At 39.8% G+C, this 22,051-nt stretch overlaps 1 protein-coding gene across 1 annotated transcript in view; it reads right to left on the bottom strand.

The window, feature by feature from the left end:
- The window catches only part of ULK4 (unc-51 like kinase 4), a 154,839-nt gene that overhangs the window by 125,232 nt on the left and 7,556 nt on the right, over positions 1 to 22,051 (bottom strand). Inside the window, exons 10-19 of the mRNA XM_033165153.1 lie at positions 21,846 to 21,977; positions 20,738 to 20,807; positions 20,527 to 20,632; positions 18,796 to 18,900; positions 17,265 to 17,325; positions 15,596 to 15,777; positions 13,938 to 13,984; positions 11,038 to 11,116; positions 8,107 to 8,214; positions 2,543 to 2,626 (exon numbers count right to left, since the gene is read on the bottom strand). Of these exons, the coding sequence (XP_033021044.1) occupies positions 2,543 to 2,626; positions 8,107 to 8,214; positions 11,038 to 11,116; positions 13,938 to 13,984; positions 15,596 to 15,777; positions 17,265 to 17,325; positions 18,796 to 18,900; positions 20,527 to 20,632; positions 20,738 to 20,807; positions 21,846 to 21,977 (974 nt within the window). The remainder of the gene's footprint in view (positions 1 to 2,542; positions 2,627 to 8,106; positions 8,215 to 11,037; positions 11,117 to 13,937; positions 13,985 to 15,595; positions 15,778 to 17,264; positions 17,326 to 18,795; positions 18,901 to 20,526; positions 20,633 to 20,737; positions 20,808 to 21,845; positions 21,978 to 22,051) is intronic.

Genomic DNA, 22,051 nt, shown 5'->3' with positions numbered 1-22,051 from the left:
GGATCTATTATCAAACAGTGTATAAGCAGGAAGATTGTGCCATTTTCTGCTTAATTAGTTTCTGGAAAGGAAGACTGACCTAAACTAATATTTGGTCTCTTATACTGAAGAGTTCCTTTTGTCATAACATGAGTATATAAGCTACCCTGCTTGACAAAAATGAATCTGTAAGAAATGATTATATAGCTTTCCTCAAACCTTTAGTCTGTCCTGTATAGTTCATAAACACCGACTAAACATACTTTTTAATCAGATTCTTGTTACTCAATACTAATAATCAAATTCAGGAGATATTAAACACCTATTAGTTAAGCAGAAGTTAAAATGTTCAAAACAATCACATATTTTACCTTTACCTAATACTGTAGAGCCCTGGAAAAAAACAGACCACCTGCTTCTCATGAAAACTAAGAAACTAAAATGTTGTAGGGAATGGCATGGCAACACCTAATTGTTCACAACAACTGACAAACTGCCCTCCATAGGAACAGAAGAAAAAAAACACCAATGGACCAGACATACCGGTAGTTCCATCTACCCTATAACTCTATTTCTGACAGTGACCAGACAGATACTTCCAGAGAAGTTCCAGTTGCAAGATGGCTTCATCATTTTGTACAGTTCATTTTTTGTCTCTTCTGAAGCTATCGTCAATCAGTTTCACTGAACGACTTTGACTAGGGGGAGGAAATGTTTTCTAATCAGTTTCACCATGGTAGACATCATTTCATAAATGTCTATCATGTCCCCCCATAGTCATCATTTAAAAATCTCGTTTGTCACTGTGCTGCACATTCACCATTTTACAGTACAATCCAACTCAGATCTACTCAGAAGTAAGCCCTGCTGAGATCAATGGGACTCACCATGGCATAGGGCCATTCCTAAAAGCTCTTAGAGAAGTTTAGGAAAAATTAATTTATTTCTGTTTCCCTGTTCAATACCTAACAACGGTGCCACTAGAGAGAGACTGGGGCCTTTTTTCAAAGGTACAAAGGGCCTATGTTTCTTTTCTCCAGTGAAGTGCTGGAACAACAGGAGACCCTAGTACACTAGTCCTGCCCTAAAGAGCACAAATGCTGTTGAACGTTTGTGTGTTTGCTGAGTCTGTTTCCCCACACACATTCTGTGCCTGTGTGTATAAGATCCTGTCTGTTCCTTTCTTCTGCTGTGTGTGTAGATGGAAGCTGAATGTCTGCCCATCCTTCTGCTGAATGTGTGCATGCACATGAATAGAAGTGTGTTGATATGAGAGTATTCACATATGAAATGGGCTCTGGCTGGTATGCAACTCTCAGAAAGGTGGCAAATCCTTAATGTGGCCATCGAGCCAGAAAAGGTTAGCCTTTTCACAGTGACGTTCAAGTCAAGCCTCCTTTTCCCGGTTATATATCTTTAGATTATTTCTAATGTCTAACCAATGATTCAATTTTATTGCTTATTTCACCAAAGCCTTGAAATAAAAGGCATTCTAACAGTAACTGGGCCCATGATAGACTCCAGAGGAATTCTACTTTTGGATTTCTATTTTAAGAATCCATTCAGATATTCAGAATAATCTAATGTATCTGGAAATTATCTTTCATTCATACAAATATGTAAATGATAAATAAGTTTAAAGACTCTCTCAAGGCAAATCTTTAAAAATGTAGTATAAACACCGACAATTGGGAAACACTGGCCTGCGAGAGCTCCAATTGGAGAACAGCCTTTACCAAAGGTGCCATGGACTTTGAAGATGCCCAACTCAGGACGAAAGGGAGAATTGTGCTAAGAGGAAGGCACACTTCGCAAACCCTCACCATGATCAACTCCCATCCAAAAACCTATGTCCTCACTGTGGAAGGACATGTGCATCCTGAATTGGCCTTCACAGTCACTTACGGACTCACTGTTAAGACTGTGTTCATGGAAGACAATCTTATTCGGCTATGAATGATCGCCAAAGAAGAAGAAGAAATATCTTTTGCTTGATGTTTTTCCTTCATATAAGCATTTCACTCCTTCACATTTGCCATGGGCATTAGTAATGCCAGCTGGCCTCATGAAAATAAATTATATAAATTATTTTATATATGTTATCAATTAAGGAAATTATCCCCAAACCAAACACACAAAACAGCAAACCAAAATTAGCTGAACCCAACCCAAAATGCCATTCTAAGGATATGACAACTGAGAACATAAAAAGCAGATTAACTAATGTCTAGAAAAACAGGTAAAAGAAGAAAACTTGCCAAGTATAAAACTAAGAAATTGTATTTGTTGTCAAAGCTTTCCTTTAAAAAATACTGTCACTTAAAATTAACCAGCTAATTTTATTTCCAAAATCAAAAGATAATTTATAAATGCTAAGCATATCGGAGAACACTCCCCCCCTTGCACTTTCTTCTTCTGTGGGTCATGGTCTTATGATTATTTAAATTCATGAGCAATCCTTGGTTGATAAGGCACTGCAGTGCTGCAGGCTACAATCCTCACACAATGCCTAAAGGGTTATTACAATGGAGAAATTCTATTGAGAACAACAAAAGAAACTTACCCCTTCCCGAAGGCACCTCATTAGCACAGTGTAAGCAGCTGAAGGAAGGGCCCAGCATTCTCTGGGGTGCTCCTTTTTCCCTTCCTGTAAATGATGTGGAAGGGCCAGAAATGAAGTGAACAGTATAAATTATGTTAAATCTTTATTGGAAAAAATACAATTTTATACGCACACATTCTCTATGAACCTGTCTGTTTTTTAATGATGCCTCTTATGTCATTGCATACACATTAGAAAATGGTTTTGCTAAATATGTTAACTTTAGCCACAAATTAACAACAGTTCTGCCAGCCTTTTAAATCAATGGTATAATATCCATTTTCAGATGAGTCACATGTAGACAGAAGAAGCTCCTGGACCATTTTAATATATTTTTTAACTTTGAGCATCTGAATAGACAGGTTAGTATTTTAATATTTCCCGCTGCCCTACCCCAAGGCAATTACTTGTATCTCTTTTTCGGTTTGCAAAGACTATGCAAGGGAGATCAGAGTTCTAAAGGGTTCTACAACAACAGAAAGAAAAAAGACAGTTGTGAGAGCTTCATTAACTATGAATTCTGAAATCAATCACTGGACCTTTGAGGCAATTCATAAACTTATCTAGAAAGATACAATATAATGTTTCTTTCCCTGTTTGCAAGGAGCCTAAGGTCTATTTGAGGTTCTCCATTCTGCATTCCAAGGTTCCTCAAAGGCCTTGGGGAAGGGAACAAAGGCAGGCTTAGCCATTGCTGCATGAAAAGCTTTGGTTACTTCCAAGAGATTCAGTGGGGGCTGTCTCTTCCTTTGGCAATTGTATCACCCAACAAACCTTTTTAATATTTAATAAAGGCATAAAAACCTTAGCAGAGAACACCCTAGGTTGGTTCTTAACCTCAATCACTTCCTCTTCTGAGAACTCCCCCTCTTTCTTATCTGGGTTGCACTGGGAAGACCCCAATTCAGACAGTTCCCTAGAGGTCACCCACTAAGCCCCAGTGGCACCCTGAGGCTTGGAGGGATTAGGAGTGCAAGTAGGAGTGACATCTCCTGTGGAACTGCTGCCTGAGTGGGAGGAACAGATGTCTTAGCCTGTTTTGGTGGCAAGGGAAGGCCATCCAGAAAGGGCTCCTAGGACCCCGGGTGTGAGGGGAAAGAGGGGGAGCATCCAGCTTTATCTGGTGAATACCCCCTCTTTTCCCTATGCCTGCATGTGGACCGCTTGTGCTTGCATTTACTCTTATGGTGACGAAGAAAGCTGGTCCGAGTGACCCCCCCCCCCCGAGGGAATCATCAATCTCTGAAGAGATAAACCCCTTTGTCCCTGAAGGCAATCTTGGGAAATTTGCTGAACTAAGGAAGGCCTCATACTCACCTCCGCCTGTTCTGTTGAATAACCTGGAGAATCACCAAAGGCCACTTTGCCTGGGATCTCCAAATGTATAGGCGTCCTCCGTTGGGAGGAGACAGGCTGTCCTGCCAAGGCGAAATCATCCTGCATGCAGACGCAGTGCAAAGGCAGGAAATCAATGTGACTGAGCATGCTGCTGTCGCTGCTCCAACTCCCAATTGGTGCTGGGACCCGAAGGTGCAGCAACAATGCAGCCAATCAAGGCAGGGAGAGACCACAGAGAACATGAAAGCCACTAGACCAACAGGTGCAACGATCACCTCTCTAGGAGCTGTTGGGGCCTCCTGAAGAAACACGGAGTTGTTGAAACAAAATGATGTCCCTGCCTTTTTTGAAAAAGGGCAGGAAATGCAAGCTCCTGGCCCTATTGCCTCTGTGGACTCCTCCTGTGCCTCCCTGGCAGTCAGGTCAGAATCCAGCTGCCCCCTACACTCTTCCCTTCCCCAGACAACTGGGGGTGGGGGAGAGAAAAATGAAGAGAATGTAGTAGAAATGAAGAAGCTTGGGGGGAGCAGCCAACAGGAAAACACAGTGAAAAAAACTCAGAAAGATGACCAAGCAAACCGGATGAGGACTAGACAAAGGGAAAATCTACACAAAACAAGCACTCTAGCAAACGTTTCTCTTCACACAAAGAGAGAGACATGAAGACCCAACCATCCCTTGCAGTAGGCAGGGTCGGATTGACTCCTCTGCTCTGGAGAGGATGTTTCAAGTTGAAGACTCTGCCTGTGTCCAGCAGGGGGAGTCATTCCTATCAGGAATGGCGTCCACCTCCATTTGGTAAATCTTACTTTCTCCATCTGAGTCTCAACTAATTTGCAGTCTTCCTTACAACTTACAACTACTTACATCTATAATATGTAGCTGGAAGCCAAAAATGAAATATTTTGGTCCTACTTTGGTGCTAGATTCCTGCACAACCACACCAAAGTCACATGATAAATTTCACACCAGGTTTACTTTTCATCAAAAGCATGAGCTGCTCACATACTGATTGCAATGGTGTATGTAAGGTCCTTGGATGGTTGCTCATGAGTAACCTTTAGTAGTTTTACAGTGCAGAGCTTAAAAGTTCATGTCTGTATCAACCGTCTGCAGAATCCGGGAGTGGCCCCTTCCGGTTCTGACCCCAACATAAGAGTTTCGGTATACGAAATCTCCGCCTCCCCTCTTTTCGTTTCACCCCACTGTGTACTTGGGGCAACGGAAATAGCGTGTCTCCCTCCTCGCCCGCTGAGCGAGAGGAGTGCAGGGTCTCTCCAACATCTCCAGAGCCTCGGCTCTCCAGCTCCTGAGCTGCCTGCCCCTCCCCACTGGAGACCTCGCTGCTCCCTCTGCTGGATGAGGAGGTGCTACTGGTCAGGTGGCGCTGAGGTTCTCTGTAGCATCCCGAGAGCCCTTCCACAACCCTGCGCTGAGCCCGGGACAGTTCCCTGACAGTGTAGAAAATGGAACAGGTTCAATAGACCACTGGTAGTGGAAAATCTGAGACTTAATGGTGCTGAATAAAACAATACAATATAAACAAATATGGGATGGAAGAATCCATTTAATGTAAGTATTTCAGAAAAAAATGGTTCCTTTTATTCTTTACTGAAATACAACAGAATTGCTGTAACTGTAATTCTATAGGTTTAAATTAAAAAAAATCAGACCAAAAACATTATCTTCCTAAAACATATTTAAATCTAAGCTGCCATAGCCATACCTTTTTAAGAATGAGCACACTTTCATGATCATCTACAGACCATAACTTGCATAATGGATTAGACAGTCTGAAGGTGACTATGGATTTTAACACAACTACTGTACAAATAATTAGATGATTTTTCCTATGCTCTTAAAAGCTTTGACAAAAGATGAACCAAACTGTTTGATAAATATTTTCTATTTTTCTATTTTACTGTATTTTATTTCAATTACAGAAACAAAGCTAGAGAGGTGAACAACCTCTCAGCTTTTAGAGCATAATGGAAGTATGCTCAAAATGTAAATGCAGTTATCTTATGTTCATATGACTGCTTCATTTTTATTCAGGCTTAATGCCCTCAGCCAGTGACCTTAGGAACTGACTAGAAAACTAATACAGGAACTTCTAGAAATGACAGTTAACAGATATGTCCCCTGGGGAACCAGACACCACATCTCTTTAGGCTTTACTTCCATTCTGAAGCCATCCAAGGGGAAACAATTATATTATAATCAGGAACTAAAAACCCATGCATCTCTACTGATAACTATTATCTGGCTCTGTAAATAAATACTCCCTCTTGTTCGACAATGTAAGGAAATAAAAGGGGGAGGCAACTTAAGTATACATGGAGGGTATCCAAGAATACCAAATCAAAAATATTTTAAGACCCACCACCACATTTGGACATAAACTTAATAGCTTTATGACAGGGAAGAGAATGGCTTCCTAAGACAGATAATTTATGACATCCTAGCTAGCATTCGGCCTTAGGTGTACTGTACTAGAATCTAGATGAGGAAAGTTACCTGGAGTAAATTTTGTTATCCTTCTTAACTTCACTGTAATTGAGTGAAATCGAATGTCATACAAACAGGCCTCTGCTCATGCAATGAGATATATCTTTCCCTTGTGTGCCCCCATATCTGTTCTGGAGGGAGTCACCAACCCTTAATATAAATTTTGGTGGCACATTTGGGGTTGAAGGGGGAAGAGGAGAGAAAGAGGAAGTCTACTCCACTTGCACACAGATAACTGCATCCACTGCTTTTGGTTCCTTCTCTCTTTTCCCAAGACCTTTGTCCTTGTCTTACAAAACAGTCATTCCCCCCCCCCCGTCTCTTCTCTGCCCAGCTCACATTTAACACAGTGGAGTTTACTTCTGAGTAAACATGCATACCACTGTGCTTTAAGGGCAGTCAAATGAGTAAGTTAATTATTATATGAACACAATGTTCAATGTAAAAATTACCCAAACCACAAGGGATCTGTATCCATACCTTAATTTAAAGACTCCATGTAAATACTTCCAAATGGGTCCTGGCTATCAAGGAAAACTTTTGAATGACTCAACAGCAGTACTATATATGGAATATATTAATTTAATAAAGTAATTTAATTGGTCTAGCCATATTAACTGTGACTAATTTCCACTCTCCTTCACCCACCTCCTGTCTGGTAACTGGTAACAAGGATACCCCAGCACTTTAGGATAAGAAGTAACTTTCTGGGAATTTTAGGGAAAGGCATAAGACTCTTTCAAGAGGCTACAAGCAGTGACTGCTTTAGGCGTGTCCAATTTGTGCGTGACCACACACACCATTCTGAACCTGGAAAGGGCCTGGAAATGTCACAAAAAGGGATGGAACGGGAATGGGGTGGAGGTGGAACAGGGTGTTTGCAGGTTTTTTCAATGGTGTTTCAAATATATGTGATTTCACATAAAACACACAGTGCCTTGGAACATAACTCCCCGCATAAATAGGGAGTTGCCTGTAATTTAAACCTTTAAGAAACTAAATCCTGTAACATTTCAAAGGAATACAGCCTAAAGAGTCAAAATAGTAGTCTTTCTATATAGCATTTTTAATAGGACAATTCAAAAATTCTACTTTTAAGAATGGGCTTTAAAGCCCATTTATAGGTGCTTTAATAGTAGGACATGTACAATTTTGGCTACATTCTCTGTTCGCTCTAAAATGTGGGTTTTTAACTCTATTTATTTTTGTATTTACCATATTTATAGGATGATGAAAATCACTATAAAAAGCTAGCTGTTAAAATTATTTTTAAAACACGTCAAGATGAAACTTTTGAGATATGCAAGGCAAACTTAAAAACAGGCAAATGCAGGAAGCGATCGTTTTAATAACGTCTGATATGTGTGCAACCACACACACGTGCATCACACTGAATCTGGAAGTGACCAAGTGTCACAAAAAGGTGTAGAATGGGGGAGGGGGGAGGGGAGGCAAAGATGCTCTGATTATATACAATTTCATGCAAGCACATAATGACTCAGAACCCAACCCCCACACAAATGTCTGTATCTTAAAATTAGCATATTTTGCTTATCTCCTATAAACTGAAGAACAAGCTATACTTCCAAGAGTTCTAGTATCTGTATTTATTTCCAGGTAATCACTTGTTTGTTTACTTCTGCAAATGTAAGATATTTTTATACAGCTGTTTAATTTACCTGGTCGGCCACAAGATAAAGCAGTTCTCCAAGGGTAGGTAAAAGGCACTGTTTCAGTTTGCTGTTTCTGAAATTTTCTCTGATCAGTTCCGTTAAGAGGGTGACTGCCTGGAACAATGAATACGTTATTAGCACAAATGGGATACAGCAGGGAAAAGCATAACTATGCAACTTTACAGGAAGGAAAGTAAAAGCTAAAGACAACAAAATAAATTTTCTCTGGTAGTTTCTGAATGCCTTTCTGCACAGGCACAGATTGTCATAGTCAGTGCTTTTTTCCTGGGGGGAAACAGGGGAACGCATACCCCTAAACATTTTGTGAATGTAATGGGAGAAGAAACTGAAAAAATTAAATTTTTTAAGTTTCTTCTCTAGCACGGTGAATCGTCAGTTCCATTGCTACCCCCAATGGAGGCCTCATTTCCTGTCACGGTGTTTCCTGAGTCTCAGACGGAAGCGAGCATTTAATGTGTGAAGTAGGAGTTGGAATCTAGCACAGTGGTTGGTCAGTTTTGTTGTTACCATCTCCGATGGCGGCTTCATTTCCTTTCCTGGTGATTTTCTTGAGTCAAAATGAGAGTACCCCTAAACATATTTTTTTAAAGAAAAAAAAGCACTGCTCATATCTGTTCAGTCAAAGACATGTAAAGAACCAGCTTCTCCCCTACTATATTCAAGTCCATGATATTTTTATAAATTTGACATGAGTCCTTTAGAATGATTACTGGATATTAAACTCTGTGCATCCTCTTATGACTACTTTGGGGTTTTCCTTAAAAAAATATGGCAACCCTAATTTATTATCACTGTAGCCTATATACCCGCCTCTCAATACAGTGGTACCTCGGGTTACAAACTGCGCTAACCCGGAAGTAGTACCTCGGGTTAAGAACTTTACCTCAGGATGAGAACAGAAATCGCACAGCGGCGGGAGGCCCCATTAGCTAAAGTGGGTACCTCAGGTTAAGAACAGTTTCAGGTTAAGAACGAACCTCCAGAACAAATTAAGTTCGTAACCCGAGGTACCATTGCATTGTATATTACCCAGTGAATCTAACTCTTTATTATTTAAAAATGTGAATTCTCCGCCTGGGTAGAATTTCTATTTTTGAAATGAATATTATTATTTCTGTTATTAAAATTTCCTCCATTTATTTTCACAAAAATTTCAAAGAATGGCAAAATGTTTCTGTGTTTCATATGAAAAAGGAAAAGATCTAAAGTCATAGCTCATATACTTTATAAACCAACCAATGCTGGGCTGTTAAGATTTTCAAAAACATTAAAACTTATGACAATATGAAATTATTGTTTACTCATAATAAGAGACTAATTGAAGAACAGTTTGGAACAAGAACTATTTTTGTCTATTACAGAGGAGTTAGACTAAATATGGAATGGTTTGAAGTAATGCCGATTCAAGAACTCTCTTATAATCACACAGAAGGGGGGGAGTGTAAGATTGACTACACCTCACTGTGGCTAAAAGGCACGTGCTAAAGTTGGGGGTAATCCAGACCAGTTTAATTAAAAATAAAAAAACCAATCACTTAAATACAGGCCAAATGCAATCCCAATAGTAAAATGCTACAACATTATTTGGGAAATGGCGAATTATTTCAACCAAAACTTTTGAGTGACTAGAACACCATGTATTAAATAGTAAAAACATAATTATATTGTTTAATATGCATCCCTGCCTAGTGTACATTCAGTCCCCAAATTAAAAATAGGATTCCCTACTCACCACCCTTGTATTTAATTTTAATATCCAAGTGACCTCTAGTGGAGGTTTCTATAACAATACACTGATCTGACCAGATAATGTTGAATATCTTTAAAATTACCGAATAAATATCATGAGAGAAACATTAGACCCTTGAGACATATACCCATGGCCCATCCTCTTTCTATCCCCTCTTCTGCTGTCTGCACACATCTTTCACAAATCCCAGAAATGAATTTTATCCAAGACATCAAGTTTATTGTTGATGTGGTTATCAACCTTTATAAGATATTAGTTGTGAAGAACTTAGAAAAGAAACAATATTCTAAATTATTTCATTGAGTTTTCAATCCCTTCCTTAGAATATTAAAATGTTCAGTTCTGTATCTCAGTACCTTTGCCAACTTTAGAAATGAGAGAAGCATAATATTCATATTCAAAAGTTAATTTCAGATGGTTTAACCAAGGTCAAAATTAAAGATCCCCAAACACTAAGATTTTCTACAGCATTTGTAACTTATTATTTATCACAAAACAAATTTGATCAAACCTCACAAATTATCATTATTATTATTGCTATTGTTACTGATTTATTTACCCATCCTTCACCATGAAGTCCCAGGGCTATTATTAGCCCTCTTCTATCATCCATACCAGGTTGTTCATCCACTGCTACAGTGTCCTTCCTTTTTGCAGACCAAGATTACCAGGTGAAGCAAACATGGCAGAGATTTTAGCTGGGGCAATTAGAATTAGCTCTACTACCTGACTAATCTGTTTAATGCCTAGTAAAGAAAGACCACTCGTTCAAGTTTTATTTGTGGTCAAGGACTTTTATTTGTATGGTTGTAAATTTTGTATAGCCAACCATCTAGCTATATCTGTATTTTATTGCATTTGATTCCTTTGCTATGGCTTGTGGCTGACGCAAATAAAGATTTTATCTATCTGTCCCAGGGCACATCATAACAATGTAAAATGCAACAGTAAAAACAGTTGAATACAAACTAAAATCACAAATGTGCTAAGTGTAGACAAAGTTGCAGCCTTGCAAACTTCCTCCAAAGGTGCGTTTGTAGAGTGAGCAGAGGAAGCAGTATGCCTTAATGGAACAAACTATGAAACACATAGGTTAAACCAAGGCATTAAAATGCCCAAACATTGCTTTTGAAAACTCCAATAATTGTATTAGCAAGAAATATTACCTCTATAACAGGAACAGTCTCTTTAAGCTCAGTTGTATGCAATGCCAGTAAACCAATCACTCGAGCTGCTTTGGCACGTCTGTAATTAAATGCATTTATTAACTTTATGAAAGCCACAAATCTGAAAATGCAAAACTATGAAAAAGCTCAACTTACATAAAATGTAATATAAGTTGGTCATCACAATTAAATTAAATTAAATTAAGCTTAAATATAAGCTTCGTTAGCGCCGAATTGCTTTAAACTGATAGAATGACCACAAAAACTTTTAAGCATGGGGAAACTTTTAAGCATGGGAAGACTAAGAATTGCACTTAATTCTTTCAGATGAAAAATGGAATGAATGTTGGAAAAATGCTAACCAAGAAGGCTGGCTGCAGATAAGTTATACATTTTGCTATGCAAATCTGTCGCCTGCATCTTAACACAAAAAAGGAATAATTTACAGAAAGTAGTACCTCTGGTTATGAACACGATCCGTTCCAGGGTGCTGTTCGCACCCCGAAAAGTCCGCAACCAGAGCAGCGCTTCTGCGCATGCACGCGTGGTGAAACCCAGAAGTAAACACTTACGGGTTTGCCGCATTCTTAACCTGAAAACACGCAACCTGAAGCAACTGTAAGCCGAGGTATGACTGTATCTGCTTCATTAAGTGCATACATGTGTGAATACATAAGAGCCATTTAACTATCTGCCTTGCTTCTATTTTCCCATTAAAAATGTCCAACATATTTTTCACTCATAGTGGTGATGGGGATATTCAAGGATCTTACTTGTGGAGTGGGGGTGAGAAGAGTAACGCAATACAGCTATTTGCAAAAGTAGCCAGCAGAGGGCATTATGATAGAACACTTGAGGTTCACCTACTCTGTTTTATAAAATTACAGAAAAGCAGCCAGAAAAGGAGATTGAACACTGAATAGAGAAGGCTGTACAGCAGATAGGAATTTCAATGCACATTCAAGAACATTATATCAAGAACATATATTATAATATTCTCTTTCCACATAAACAATAAATGCGTTTCAATCAACAATTATTTTGTAGAAATTATTCACTAAATAACAGCCCTTGTATCTGACAGGTGGGCATAGCTGAATGATTATTTTGGGGTAAGAGTCTTTTCCCCCCTCCAAAACCCTACATCTAGCCCTCCTTATTGCTTCCCACTAAGAATGAAGTTACATAACATTACAAAATTGTGTCAGCATCAGACTTTGAGATAAGAGCATGTTCATGCTGCAGCTGCTGGCAGGTTTCTCTTAACATATCTGGAAGCATTCAAACATTCCTTTGCCTGCAGTCTGAAATAGTACAGCCTAGCAAAAGTTGCCCCATGTATTCTGTTCCAGTTGTGTGCTAGCACCACATTTTGTGGTAAATTCTACAAACATGTAGCATGAAGAAGTGCTTCATTTGGCCTCTCCTGAATTACTTCCAGTTTTATTTCTCTCTGTCCCAATTCTAACTTTTCCTGTTCTTTTTCTTCATTTTTACAGACTTTGCAATGCAGCACAGTCAGTGCAGGCAGGAAGAGAGTTACCAGGAAAGTGGCTCTATGAGCACTGGCCTCCAGTCACAGCACCATTCCTGTTACTCTCAAGCATGATAGAGCTTGTGTGTGTGATGTAAGCCCTAACAATATTTTAAGTACTTTAATGAACAAATATAGTATATCCTTTCCTGTTATTTAAACAATTAAAATTAAATAATGAAGATTATAAAGTCAAACTAATCCTTGACTCCTTAAAATCAGAGCTTTCCATGCTGTGTGTCGCGACACGTTAGCGTGTTGCTGTGTCACACAAATGCTCCCTGCTCTTCTCCCAGGGCTGGAAAAGGGTTAGTTTAACCGCCAGTTTGCTAGTAAAACTGAATTACTGTGTCGCGAAATGATGCCTGTCTAAAAACTGTGTCACCAACATGAAAAGTTTGGAAAGCTGTGGTGGATATGGCAAATATTCCAAGTAACCTGGATAACTGAAGGAGCGTCTCCACCCCCATCCTTCAGCCCGGACACTGAGGTCCAGCTCCGAGGGCAAGAGGTGAGGTTTCAGGGAACCAGGCAGAGGGCTTTCTTGGTACCGGTAGTCGCATCTGCCCTGCGGAACACCCTCCCATCAGATATCAAGGAAATGAAAAACTAGCCCTTTATAGGGAAGTTTTTAATGTTTGATAATAAAATAAAATAATAATAATAATAATATATTACAGAGAGTGCATTTCACCAAGTACTGCTGCCATAATTTTCACTAATTTCAATTAGACATGCATTAGTTGAACTGTTTTGCTTTAAATAACCTTTACAAGTTTGTCTTTCATAGTAAACACTTGCAAAGTACTAACTGTCGAGGTATACACAGCCTTCTTCTAAAATTCTGAAGAACCTCAAAAAAGCAGACACAACCCTGCCTTTTGTATTCAAAGACAGTGCTGAGAGAGGTAAACTATCGGGCCACTGTCTACAGTTGGGGACCATGAAACTTACCACAAAGTTAAATAGAGATAGGAAGAGCGATTCAGAGAACCTGTCAAGTAAGGCCGCTGTAAAGCAGCCTACACATATTCGTTTGTTAACCCACTGTTTCTCAGTAAGTACTCTTCTCAATCAACAATCAGCCTACCACTGCTAGATTGTCTCATGGAAGATACTTTTTCTGCTCCAAGCAACAAAATACCACATGCAGGAGCAAAGGCCCAGATTCTTGTATGACAGCGTTGGTGGCAGTCCTTGCTTTGGTAGCAAGCCTATCCTATTCAGAGAACAGAATGAAGGAAATGTATACGCCTTTCCTTGACCCTTTGCATGGTGTGTGGTTTGTTCTCCTGCATGAACTCAGCAGAGGCAGGATTGTGGCCAATTTTTGAAGATAACCAGACAGATGTGAGTTGTCACTTACATGTCCCAGTTTGGAGCTATCCGCAACTGTTGTAGTAGCACAGGGAACTAGATTTTAAAATAAACACACAAAAAAGTATAAAATTAATCACTGTGATTTAGTTCACCACCAAAAAGTATAGCATATTTAGGGTTAATAGTTTTACCTATAGAGCGCAAAGACCTTGCAAAAAATGACTGGTTTTTATTTGTTATGGGACTCAATTTTCTATTGCACCTTTGTTGTTGTATATATTGCAGAAGGTTAGCAACCTTAATCTATGCCTTTTGAGTTTCAGCAATGCTATTAGAGATCTGCCTTGATTTAATCATTGTTTTATATAGGACTGTTTATGTCAGTGAAGTCAATTTACATGAGAAGTTTCCCCCTTCCCCCAAAAAGAATGGACTGTGTTCCATGCACTCTGGAAATAATTTATCATGAGGTCAACAGGTTTGGACGCAAGTTTGTTTAGGCCTGAAAAGAAAATCAGAAGTACCGGTATATTTACACACCTAAGTTAGCAAGGCATACCTGCACAGGTTCAATTATTATTGAACTTGTTGCTTCAAAGACAGCCAGAACTCACTATACAAAAAGGTGGCTTGACCTTTTTCACAGGAAGACAATGACATCCTTCATGGTTATGGAGTCATGACAATGAGTGCCTCCTACACCCCTTATCTCCTACATAAGCCAAGATCTAGGAACACAGAGTGATGATGCTCATACACAGCTTCGCAAAATGACCTTGAATGATTATCCAAATACAGCTAAATTGATAAAATCAGCCATATCACAACATGCCAAGAGCTCCATGAGTTAGGACGTTCAGTGGTTGCCCATGAGTCAAGCGCCAAGATGCAGAACTTCTAAAACTAAGTTCTTTATTGTGCACAGCTATGTACAGTGGAGCAAAAGTTGACCCGTCCATCTCATCCCTCCGCAGAGTCCAGGAATGAACTCTTCTGGTTCTTTGTCCAGCAAAATAGACGCGGGATTCTAAACCCTCGCCTCCCTCTTCCACGTCCTTCCTGCATCCGACCCCGGAGCATGGGAACCTGACCCCGATTCCCGCTTTCCCTGCGGTGCTGAGGCTCTCTGACCCCTTCCAAGCCCCTGCACCGCCTTCCTGTCTCTCCCTCCCCCTCCCCGCTTGAGGAATGGTCGCTTCCGGCGGAGGAGGGGGAGGACGAGCTAGTAAACAGCGGACGCGGGTCTCTGTATTCCAAACGCTCCCGTGACTCCGTCAGCCGCGGGGAGGGGGTTTTCCTGACACCACGTCTGCACTGGAAAGGCATAGTCTTTGTGCTCATGCTTTTTAAAGAATTAATGCAGAACAGTGTAAAGTATTTTAGTATTTCTAATCCTTGTTCAACCTATCCATCCCAAATAATCAAAATCATTTGGCAGCCTGCACACAATCAATGTATACAATGCTTTATCTAAAAGTATGATTAGAAGATTAACGTTCTTAATTCATGTTACACGCTAATTCTTCTTACAGTACAGTCAGGCATTTTTAATCAAAAGTAAGTTTCAGTGTTCAGTGGGGCTCATTCATGGGTATATGTACATACGATTGCAGCCTTAGTTTCTTAAAATACCAGTGAAATGCACCCTGACTTTTGCACCATTTGTTGATATGTCAACTTATGGGCTCTAGCAGTTTTACTTACCAGCTGTGTGCTGATTAACTTAGTGGCTACTTCCTTATTGCCAACCACAGTGCAGAGGTAGCAAAGTAAATTCAGTTTAACTCTGGCTGCCCCTGTGCTCTTCTCTGGGGAGTCAGTCAGCTGACATACTTGGTATAAGAAGTCATTCCAGTCGTCTTCTTTTAGTATCAACAATTTCTCAGCTGGAAAGAAAAATAATGTTTTAAGAGCACTTGTTATGAATATACTTTCCAAGACCAAAACTGAAACATAGTATATTTCTTTCTCCTTACTTGAACCCCTGAAAAAGCTTGTTGTGAACATACAATGTATGTCCTGGTTTGACTACATTGGCACCCAGTTAGTTTCTGGGCCCAAGCCAAAGTGTTGGTTTTGACCTATAAAGCCTTAAACAGCTCAGGACCACAACACCTCAAGGACCACCTTTTCTCAAATGAACCAACCTGCACCATGTCATCATCTGAGGCCTTTCTTCATGTGACTTCTTCATGAGAGTTCTGAAAGGTGGCAACATAAGAATAGGCCCTTTCTGTAATGGCTCCACATCTGTGGCATGCTCTCCCCAGGGAAATCTACCTGGCTCCTTCATATATCTCTTTGGGAGCCAGGTGACAATGTTTCTCGAGAACCAGGGCTTTGGTTGGTTAAACAATTTACAGCTTTTTGATTGTGTTTGCGGTAGAGGGGGTTATTGGTTTGTTTTTGTAATGTATTTTTGTGTTATCGTTTTGCATTTTTGTGTTGTGAAGCACCCCCTCCCCCAGTAATCTTCAGATGAAGGGTGGTATGCAAATTCAAGAAACAACAACAAGAAGATATATTATTATTCCAGACTTGCCTTTAGGCAGGAAGCAAAACAAAGAAAGGATCTGACTTGTCACAAGATCCCCAAAACTTTGGCTCAAATCCACATAGCAGAAAATCTTGACAATGCTTCTAAAGAGTACATAAGGAAGTGCTCCTCAGGAAGAAAGTTAGTATGGTGTTAGTGATCTTTTGTTTCTATAAGCAGCAGCTTAATATAGTACTAAAAGCATGCTGCAATAGCTACTGGAGCAGCATCACTGTTTTATAAAACTTTCTGATGGTCAGTAAGTATCTACCCTATGTGTTTTAGACTATGTGCTTTAGGTATAAATATATCATGCAAGACACACCACATTCTGACAAGGTCACCTGACCCATAATCATTTGAGTAAAGCATAAAATAGAGGTATAAGTGACTTAGGTTGCAATTGTATTAGAAACAGAAATAAGTCCAACAAAACTCAATAGATCTTCCTTCTACCTAGGCACATATAAAATTACATTGTGAAAAAACTACTTTTTTGCTAGCTTATATTGAATTGGATTATTACTCTGGTCCTGTTACACTGCTCCTTGTGAGCCAAAAAGACAGCATGCCAAACATGGTCTGTAACAACGTATACAGCTGTGATTTCATAACTAGGCTCAATATAATTTAAAATGACAATTAATTATAGCAGCTGTCCCTTCTTGCTTGGGCATGCATCCTAAATATTAACATTTGTGAGAGTTGGAAGTAGATGCGAAACACACACACATGAGAACAACAGTGTTAAATGAATGCTAAGACATTTTTGAGTATCAAAGAATAATATTTTCTTGTAAATGGCAAGTTGCCTGTAATTACTTTAGCAAACTGTACCTGAATGTGCTGGTACGTGTAAAGTTTTCACGTCAAATTTCACTGGTGGTTGCTTCACTATCTGAGAAAAAAATTGTTTGACTTGAGGCATTTCTGAACATCTCATAGACCAAGGGTACACTATGCACCTCTCCTCAAATAAAACACTTTCTACCATAATAAACAATGAGCTGTCAATATTTCAGCTATAAATACACAAACTTAATGACCAGTAGGAAGTCACTGAACAAGGTACCAAAGGAAGCAGACTGATTTCCAAAACATTTCCTCAAAATGGAGAAACGCCTCAGTGAAGCCAATTCCAGTGGAGTTCCCTGTTGGTGTTAATAGCTCAATGGCACTGACAGGGAACCCCACATGCAAATAAACAACTGGGAGCTAACATGAGTTCTCAGTTATTCCTTTGTAGCCAAATCCATACCTGCCCCACAACTGATGCCATATATGGGAATGGGTGGGACTGATTGGGAATGGTCTCATAGTCCAAACTGGAACCTGTGCCAGATTTAATTAGGTTCTCCACAGTGGGTATAACCTAAATAATACAGTTAATGTGAACAAAGTATAGTTAACTTTTTCCAAAAGTTAATTTCCAGAGAGGCCCGTATTTTGAGTTTACCTTCAGCACTGATCTGTGGCTTTTTTTGGTATATTCTTAACAAGCTATCTAGAGTTAATACCACTTATATATTGTAATGATTCTCACCTACGTTTTGACAAATTGTTTTAGCCAGACCTTTTGTGAATATGCAATGCCACATCTGATCCAATATATCTGAATCTGTCATTTTGCCCAAGGCTATTTAAAAACCATTAACACAAACAAAAACATCATTCTTGATTCTAGGTTGTTTGACTTATTCAGTTATCTATTATTTTATAGCTGTAATCCATAGAAGGACGGCAGCAACAGACAACCACCAAAACTTAACAGTAAATGGAAAAAAGAAGGTTTTTCAAACGTATCTTGTTAACAAAAATAAAATGAGTATTTTTTCCATATTTGAACCATTATATGTTTCTGTCTATCTTCTTTTTCTATTCTTTTGGTGGTGGCAGCCATTTTGTGTTATACCAAAAGTAGCTGTGTTGTGACTAGTAGCCGTCAACACATTCTCAAAATTCCAATTGTGCCCCCAGAGAAAAAAAGGTTTGTGACTGTACTGGTGTGGAGGCTTGCATTGATGTGAGTGCTATCAAGTGATACAAAAATTGTCCATTTGATTAGCATAACAATTTAATGTAAACCTGCAGGAATGAGGTATAGCCACTAGGTGGGAGTAAAATAGTTGAAGATTAATCCCTGTAGTGTAGAATCATAAAATTGTGGATTTGGAAGGGACCAAGAGGGTCATCTAGTCCAACCCCCTGCACTGCAGAAACCTTTGCCCAACATGGGGTTCAATTCACAACCCTGATATTAACAGTCTCATGCTCTACCAACTGAGCTAGTGCAACGGGTAACAAAAAGCACTATAAATTTCTGAATATATTATTTGAAAAAGTAATGTATGGTAAGTGCTAAAAGTACCTTTGGATTATCAATTACAGGGGTGACAATAAAGTCAGACTCCAAAAAGATGAGCTCTTTCACTTTGGACTCTATATCCTGCTGGCTGCAGCATATGTTTTTATCCTAGAATATAAGCAAATAGTAGTATTTACAGTAACATATATTTTAAACACAGCAAACATTGTGCCACTCCTGCATTTATTATGAAAAGGCGCCAGAAGGCTTCTTTGTCAACTCCAAAAGATATTAATGCAGGCAGCAGAATTCATTGGTTTCCTGGAGTGACAATGTTGATTTTTAAGATCTGAGTGAAAGTAACGCGGGTGGCGCTGTGGGTTAAACCAGAGCCTAGGGCTTGCTGATGAGAAGGTCGGCGGTTCAAATCCCTGCGATGGGGTGAGCTCCCATTGTTCGGTCCCAGCTCCTGCCCACCTAGCAGTTTGAAAGCACATCAAAAGTACAAGTAGATAAATAGGTACCGCTTTGGCGGGAAGGTAAACGGCGTTTTCATGCGCTGCTCTGGTTCGCCAGAAGCGGCTTTGTCATGCTGGCCACAAGACCCGGAAGCAGTATGCCGGCTCCCTCGGTCAATAAAGCGAGATGAGCGCTGCAACCCCAGTCGTCCACGACTGGACTTAACGGTCAGGGGTCCCTTTAATGCATCCCATTATCTAGAAAATTACTAGTACATTAGGACCTATCAATTAAACAGCTGAAATTTTCCTCACAATTTCTTGGTGTACAAGAATACTATCATAATCTTATGCAATAATTTGCTTGTTATGTAAAAAAAAAATCACTCAGATATATTCCACTGTAAATATATTCTGATCCTTCTGAATTCTTGCTTGTTTCATTCAATGGCTTCATTTTTTCCACACTTTACTCCACCTTCTTCTGTTTTGTAACCCCTCATTCTTCCCTTCTCTTTTTTACATTCTCTCCTCTTCACCATATAAGTTTTCAGGCTGGAACAAATATACTTCCTGTTTTCTTCATGCTACCATCCTATCACTCTTCTACTTTAAAGCTTAAGTGAGGGTGCAACCTTTATACTAAAAGTAAAAAATGTAAAGGACCCCGGACGGTTAAGTCCAGTCAAATTAGACTATGGGGTGCAGCACTCATCTCTGCTTTCAGGCTGAGCCAGTGTTTGTCCACAGACAGCTTTCTGGGTCATGTGGCCAGCATGACTAAACCGCTTCTGGCGCAATGGGAAACATTAATGGAAACGCCATTTACCTTCCCGCCACAGCAGTACCTATTTATCTACTCATGCTGGTATGCTTTCGAACTGTTGGGTTGGCAGGAGCTGGGACAAGACAACGGGAGCTCACCTACTGCATCCATTACAGAATCCTAAACATTTAGTTAGAAATAAGCCCCTCTGAAATAAATGAGATTTCCTTCTGCACAAATGACTAAGATTGGGCTGTACTACTGCTTCTTTGTCTTCAGCTCTCTGATAATCTCCATCACTAGTTTCTATTTAATTTATTCCACAAAAACTAGTTTTAACAGGAATTACCAATTGCTGTTTTCTAGTTAAATATAAGGGCCTCATCATCATCCTCACTCTTCTCAATCTGTGTGCCTCTTCTGACATTGTCAATTATTTTATCACCATCCTTGGCTTCAGTAATGCAATTTTTTCTTAGCTGTGATTTGGCAGCTCTTCCTCTTCTGTTTTTCTATAGCAGTCATATGGAATTCAGTCTCTTGCTTCTGTTTCCTTCAAACTACACTCACCTTTGCTGAAGGACTTGGAGATGCTGTGTGTGCTGAATGTGTAGCTAGAACAGCAGCAGCATTGTTTATTTCCACTGTGTTAGTAGTTCTAGGCGTGGGACGAGAACTGAAAGACAATATACACATATATATACAAAACTGAATACTTCAATGCAAATTATCTGAATTATTTTCTACAACTTCATTTTAAAGTGTTGTGCTGTCTTCGTACCTGAGAAGAAATATAGATTCATTTGATTCACCATCAACAGCACTTTTAGGGCGTAGTTCTTCTGGATTTTCTTGACAAAGAAAACATTTAACTATTTACCAGCATGAACAATGTTTACAATTGTAATGTTTCAAGCATGCATTTTAGTTCTCAGTTTTACATTACAGTGGTACCTTGTAAGTCAAACGGAATCCGTTCCGGAAGTCCGCTCTATTTCCAAAACGTTCAGAAACCAAGGCGCAGCTTCCAATTGGCTGCAGGAAGCTCCTGCAGCCAATCAGAAGCAGTGGAAGCAGTGTCAGATGTTCGGGTTCCAAAGAACTCTCGCAAACTGGAACACCCACTTCCATCTGGGTTTGCGGTGTTCGGGAGCCAAAACGTTCAACTCGCAAGGTGTTCGGGATCCAAGGTACGACTGTACATGGTGGCCCCCAAAGCTATTTCCCCTAAACTACATCCACCTGTCAGTTGCTCAATCAGGACTAAGAAATGTAATTTCCTTGCAGGTGCTTTTGAATTTCTCACTCTGCACCCCCTCTTCTTAGCCCTTTGTTCTTTCCCTCCTTACTGCCATGCTTTCCATCAGCCCTCCATGTTGGCTCCATGAACCTGCACTGGCAGAAATAACTGCTATTCAAGGTACAGTACTCTGTGTGTGAGAAAAAAAAACTTTTTCTCAGCTGATCTGTGAAACGCAGGGGCAAGAAACCTGCTTTTTAGATCAGCAGTGAGATAGACCTCACTTGCACGCAGTGGATGCCTGTAGAATACCAGCTTCCTTCTCCCCACACCCCATAAAGATGGAAAAAGAATTTCTTTGCTAGCCTCATGTTTGCTGCTTTGGGAATTGCCAAGCAATAGGGCTAACAAACCACTTCTAAAGTGCTTACCCAGGTCCCAAAAGGACCCTGTGCAAGGGTTTGTAACAGGTGGGCAGGACAACACATCTGTCAATCATATGTTATCATAATAGTGACTAGCAGGTAAGTGGCCCCCATCCATCCGTCAAATTTGGCCCATGAGGCTGATTTTGGTAAGAATCTGGCTCAAGAATCCAGAACAGTTCCCAACCCCTAAACTAATACATAAAATGAAGGTGCAATCTTACCCAGCTTGAAAGATCTGTTAAGTTGATTGTTTTCTGTTCTTGGCAACATAATGTCTGGTAGACTTTTACTCTCTAATTGAACCTCAGACTCTCCAGGTTCAAGCAGTCCAGCTTTTTTGCTGCTGTTCAAACAATTGACAATGAAATGTACTTTGCAGGCAATGCAAATTTATCTGCATTTTATTCCAGTCAGATCCTTAAACAAC

The sequence above is a fragment of the Lacerta agilis genome, chromosome 12, assembly GCF_009819535.1.
Source record: "Lacerta agilis isolate rLacAgi1 chromosome 12, rLacAgi1.pri, whole genome shotgun sequence".
In the NCBI taxonomy this organism is placed as follows: domain Eukaryota; kingdom Metazoa; phylum Chordata; class Lepidosauria; order Squamata; family Lacertidae; genus Lacerta; species Lacerta agilis.
The sequence above is the reverse complement of the archived record's forward strand: the minus strand, read 5'-3'. Positions and strand labels throughout refer to the sequence as shown.